This window comes from Priapulus caudatus, unplaced genomic scaffold (genome assembly GCF_000485595.1).
Source record: "Priapulus caudatus unplaced genomic scaffold, Priapulus_caudatus-5.0.1 Scaffold64, whole genome shotgun sequence".
Taxonomy (NCBI): Eukaryota; Metazoa; Priapulida; class Priapulimorpha; order Priapulimorphida; family Priapulidae; genus Priapulus; species Priapulus caudatus.
Genome location: NW_014577125.1, coordinates 423163 through 426349, shown reverse-complemented (window position 1 = coordinate 426349; position 3187 = coordinate 423163). Strand labels below are relative to the sequence as shown.

The window sequence follows — 3187 nt, the reverse complement described above, 5'->3', positions numbered from 1 at the left end:
CCGCTGCTGTAGTTTTTTTTGCGGCTCCTGGTTCTAGTGCTGCTGCTGCTGATACTGTTACGTCTAACGTATTTTCTTTCAACGAATGCTACTCATTGTGGAAACATGTTAAATCACAAACAATTGTAATTTGGATTACTTACTTTATATGCCAGAAGAAGAAGTGTCCGATGCGTGTATTTATTAATGCTTTTTTCAGTAGAAACTTGGACAGTGCATTATTTACATAGAGCTCGTATTTCATTACCTGCAAAAAGACAAATACGCGGTAATTTCGACACTGCTATCAAGAGCGTATTAAGAAGGCATGAAGCCATGAAGCTTCTTAATACGCTCTTGCTGCTATTTATATAGATGTGCCTGGTGAATATGTAAGTTACAGGTTCAGCGACCTGGTACAGGTACAGGTAAATAGCAAGTATAGCCTGTGATGCCAGTCACCTGTATAGGAACGTACACTTGTCTACAACAGACATGTTTGGTGTTTCCCTTTGGTGGCAGTTATACAACCAGTACAGTTGAAACTGTCTCTATAGAATGGAGACCAGTCTATCGGAAAACGTTTGGCTTAAAGTCAGGCTAACGCTACATTAGGAGTGTTCCCAACTTTGATATCATTAATGATTAATAATTAATATTGATAATCCTAATATTATCGACCTAACCGCTACCTACCTAAAAGACATTAAACACAAACAATATCGAGACCATGACATATATATACTATATATATCTTATATATATTGATTTATTTTGACGCATTTATAATGACATTAATGTTGGGAACACTCCTAATGGAGTATCAACCTAAAGTCGCCCTCACATACAAGTTTGACTGTATGTGGGTTCCCATGCATGCAACAGTAGGAGTATGGTGTCCTTATCTGCATCAGTCTATAGGAAAACGTTTGGCTTAAAGTCACCCTTACATACAAGTTTGACTGTATGTGGGTTCCCATCCATGCAACAGTAGGAGTATGGTGTCCTTATTATGGTGTCCTTATATCTGCACCAGTCTATAGGAAAACGTTTGGCTTAAAGTCACCCTTACATACAAGTTTGACTGTATGTGGGTTGACTGGGTTCCCATCCATGCAACAGTAGGAGTATGGTGTCCTTAATTGCACCAGTCTATAAGAAAACGTTTGGCTTAAAGTCGCCCTTACATACAAGTTTGACTGTATGTGGGTTCCCATCCATGCAACAGTAGGAGTATGGTGTTTTTATCTGCACCAGTCTATAGGAAAACGTTTGGCTTAAAGTGACCCTTACATACAAGTTTGACTGTACAGTACAACATCCCTACCTGCACCAGCTGCAGCAGGTACTGTGACAACTGGTCATCACTGAGATTCTCTCCGAGACAGGACACGGCAAATTCCCTCACACGCAGATCAGGATATGTGCAGTCCAGCAGCTCAAGTGCAGTCTCGGGCGACACTGTCGGCCAATCCTTCAGCAGTGTGTATAGCTGTGGGAAACACAGACAGTACACCCTAGTTACTATAATAGCTGAACTATTGCAAGTATAAACTAGTGTGTGTGTGTGCGTGCGTGCTGTCGTCGTCGTGTTTGTGTGTGTGTGAGTGCGATGCGGGTTGTGTCGTCGTGTGTGTGTGTACGTGCCGTGGCGTGTGTTTGTGTGTGTGAGTGTGTGTGTGTGCCAGGCCACGCATGCAAACCCAACACTGCGAGAACGGCAAAAACCCACACGTAACGACAGCCACAAACCGCCCACGCTCGACATAAACCACACATACATGCGAGACGTCATCCCTGCAGTTCCAACGGACGACATCGAGTAACCGTGGCAACGAGTCGGGCATCTCCTTGCACTCGTGCCGCAGCCGCCACAGGAGTTCCTTCTCCTGTTCGGACGTCTCCGAAAGAGGGTCTCGCTTGACGATCTCTCGAAGTTGCTCGAGGTCCTCATCGCAAACCTCTGTCGTCAGCTGCCATGCAAACACAAGTAAATATGTCAGTTTATGATATTATTATTATTATTATTATATTATATATTAATACAATAACTCAGTATTAAAAAATCTCCAGAAAAAATGACAAGGTAATGCATTAGGCTGGGGTTGCAATTTCCAATCTAGCGCTAATTCAAGAGCTGTATGAAATGTGCTACAATTACATATCGTATATATAATGTTATACAAAATGAATGTATTATAATAAGGACAGGCGTACCTTACTTGCCGGAGCCACAGTTGATCCACGCGCATGGGCAGAGTTAGGGTCAATCCCGTTTAGGAAATTTGCATACTGTTCGATTTGAGCATCGTTCGGGAACACAACCGGATGAATGTAGCGATCAAACTCCAGCTCAAGACAGGGAGAGTCTTTGTTCGGATTCGAACCACAGATTCCTGCACGCGACAAGTAAATGCACGTCACACTTGATAATGCACACGACAGACACAGCACTGCTAAGCTAACATCTCGTTTGCTAACTATGCAAGAATCACCATCCTAGTAAAGAATCGACTTATTGCCCGAGCGAAAAAACTAAGCCCCTCCCCCTGGATACTGATGCTAAGATGGTCAAGCCAGTTATGACTAGAGCTGTCCATTAAACACGCTGGGGGATAGGTCAATTTAATTGTCAGTCGTCTGGTTTTTAGGTGGATGGGTGATTCAAGCATCAAAGATTGAATTACTACATGCAAGCATTCATGCTCTGAAAATTATATCGATATGTAAGCACATGTGAAATTATTTACGTAAAAATCGAGTTGTACGGTTAGGCTTAGAGTTAAAATTCTGTAGGTTCTGACAAGTTTGACACTAACCATAACCCTAACCAGTTTTAACTTCTAATAAAGTTGATTAGCAAAAAAGATCGTTGAACGCACCAAGTGGATTCTGGAGGTCATCAATATTTTTTGGCATTGGCCACAGATATATACTGAACTTGTCGCTCCTTGACTGGCTTTTATAGTCAAATAGCATGATATTGCCCCACGCTATGGCACAGTACTCCTGAAAAGCAAACAATCCACATGGCAATACAGATTTACGTTCATTTTTTATGTGATCTAATTATATCCGCAGATGATTCTCCGAGACAGACTTAATTTATATCACATTTATTTTATTTTATGCAATGACCTATCGTCACCTGCCAAAACCTCTTTGAACAGTTCCCTGGCCAGCTAACACTTCAGGGATGTTCATATAG

General features: G+C 41.9%; 1 protein-coding gene across 1 annotated transcript in view; it reads right to left on the bottom strand.

The window, feature by feature from the left end:
• The window catches only part of LOC106821222 (phosphatidylinositol 4,5-bisphosphate 3-kinase catalytic subunit alpha isoform-like), a gene marked incomplete at its 5' end in the record, with an annotated part of 21795 nt that extends 18807 nt beyond the window's left edge, over positions 1–2988 (bottom strand). The window contains 5 exon segments of the mRNA XM_014825930.1: positions 144–247; positions 1307–1471; positions 1761–1952; positions 2197–2375; positions 2862–2988. Of these exon segments, the coding sequence (XP_014681416.1) occupies positions 144–247; positions 1307–1471; positions 1761–1952; positions 2197–2375; positions 2862–2988 (767 nt within the window).
• Positions 2989–3187: the final 199 nt, after the last annotated feature.